The 2,183-nt window shown below is 44.6% G+C and overlaps 1 protein-coding gene across 1 annotated transcript; it reads left to right on the top strand.

Annotated features, from left to right (window-relative positions):
• Nucleotides 1-242: 242 nt before the first annotated feature.
• On the top strand, nucleotides 243-911 carry LOC116802071 (the record flags this gene model as incomplete). The annotated part of the gene is made up of 1 exon (XM_032725132.1): nucleotides 243-911. A coding segment is annotated over one exon (582 nt), but the record flags the coding sequence as incomplete, so codon positions are not given.
• Between the last annotated feature and the right edge of the window lie 1,272 nt (nucleotides 912-2,183).

Raw genomic sequence — 2,183 nt, 5'->3', positions numbered from 1 at the left:
TGTCTATCAAACGGCGGATTTGGTCTAACAGCCGCTCAAATCAACTGGAGAACTGAAGAACTGGGGATCTTGAGGCACTGGAGCCACTCGGTTGGTGGCCAAATAAGGTGTGATCCCGCCCAGCGGGCGATCCTCTGATGCAGAACGCGTGCCCCGCCTGATTAGCGCAAAATGTTAATTTCACACTTTGATCGCATTTCCACGACTGCGGCCCAGATGCGTTAATTTAATTTCGATTTAATTTGCGCTTCCATTTCATTCCGCTCTTCAGTTGCCAGTCCATCAATCATTTAGCTCCAACTCCATCTACCGAGTCCCATGTCCACGGATATACCGATCCGCAGATCCAAGAAGCGGTTTCATTAACAGCCGCTCGTCAAGTGGTTTTTCGGGCTCATTGTTGCATTTTGTCCTACGATCGCCGACGGCGCAGCCTTCAAAGGCATTCCACTGGCCAGTCGCTTTATCTGCATTCATCAGTCGCCAAACAAAACAAGTCAACAGGCTTCATTTGTAATGGATCTCCGTTGGGATGGAGCAGATCGAGCTGCAGCTGGAGCTGGAACTTTAGCTGGACTGGAGCCCTAGCTGACTCCTGCCCAAGTTGGAGGCGGCTGCGCAGTAGTCAGGCCACTGATTGCCTTGCATTAATCATCGAGAGTCGGCACTTGGAGCTGGGAGTGGATCACAAAGCAATACATTCGCAGAACGGATATGCTGAGTTTCTAAATGGTTTCGTAGGTAAACCGAAACTGTATTTAATCGAAATTCGAATTGAAGGTTATTTACCTACAAGTACAGGTCTTTATTCTCTGATTAACTGAACTATAATATACAATTTCAATGTTTGTATGTATTTTAAAGGATATTAAAAAGCGTGCTAGTGGCCCATAAACTTACTAAACTCGATTTCAAAGAGGCTAACATTTATTTCTCAAATCGTATTTTCTTTAAATATTTAAATATTTAAATATTGCTTATTGCTTGAAACATATTTTGCTTGCTTTTTTGTTATAGACCCAGTTTCACATGTTGTTAAGAATATAAGTTGGTATAAATGCAGAGATTGTTCAAATAGTTTTTCTCGCAGTGTACCCTTAACAGTTTAGGCCGCAAAACTGTTTCCAGCTACTTACAACACGAACAAATCTCATTGTTGTAATTGTTGTTGCGGCTTCCAGATCGCCTGGGTTATCGGCGGTTCGGTTTTCATAATGATCTCGAGCCGCCCGTGTAAATCGATCGCAGCTCATTAGACACTTGGCAATCGAACGAAGGGCTTTGCGGTCTGGCGGGAAATGCGAATTTTTATGTAATCAAGCGCTTAAACATTTACTATTAACAAATTTACAATAATTTATAACATTTTGCGGCCGCCAATGAGGGAAATCCGAGAGCATCAGTATCGTTGATCGTTGATGATCCAGTGAGGGCGGCTTTGATATGGTTTTCACTATGGGATTTTGTTTGTCTGGGTAACTGCGGCTAGGCAATCGAGCTAAATGCCTTGGTTGGGCAAGCTATATGAATGTCTGTATATCGATTGCAGTTGGTAGTAGCTGTTTTGAGCGCAACTGTACTTGGTTTGGTTTAGTAATGACGTGACAAGACAATGGTAGATATTTTCACAAACGTGGATTGTCGAAAACCACTTATGTTAGCATAAAGCTGAGCTCCAACATCCGAAGCTCTCTTGGCTATTCCAAAATCCATTTATCCGCTATATTAATTGTCTTGGACCTCCTGCATTCACCTCACACTTTGCGGCTGCTTTTCCTTTTAGTTTTGCCGGCCAACCATGCCACCCAACGCCCAACTAATTGCATTTTGATTCGGATTGATCATAGATCTGTGGCAGCTTCAGGGTGGCTCGACTCCAAGTGGCAGTGGCCCAAATGCATATATGCCAACATTACTCATGACTGGGCTGCGTTGGCGGCCAGGCCCAGAATGGGAGATGCTATCGCCAGAAGAACTGGAGTTCTTCGCAGAGTCGCAGAACTCCAAGAGCTGCGGCAACAAAGAGCCACGAGTGCACACAGTAGCCGCATTCGGCTAAAAGATTCCGATAAAAAACAAACGCAGGTCGGCAAGCCAGCTGCCGAAGTCGATTCCAGATGCCCAGCGAAAGGAGATGAGATGCCCGTCTTCATTAATAACTCGTGCATTGATCATTAATTTCC

Source organism: Drosophila sechellia, chromosome X (assembly GCF_004382195.2).
Source record: "Drosophila sechellia strain sech25 chromosome X, ASM438219v1, whole genome shotgun sequence".
NCBI lineage: Eukaryota > Metazoa > Arthropoda > Insecta > Diptera > Drosophilidae > Drosophila > Drosophila sechellia.
The sequence above is the reverse complement of the archived record's forward strand: the minus strand, read 5'-3'. Positions and strand labels throughout refer to the sequence as shown.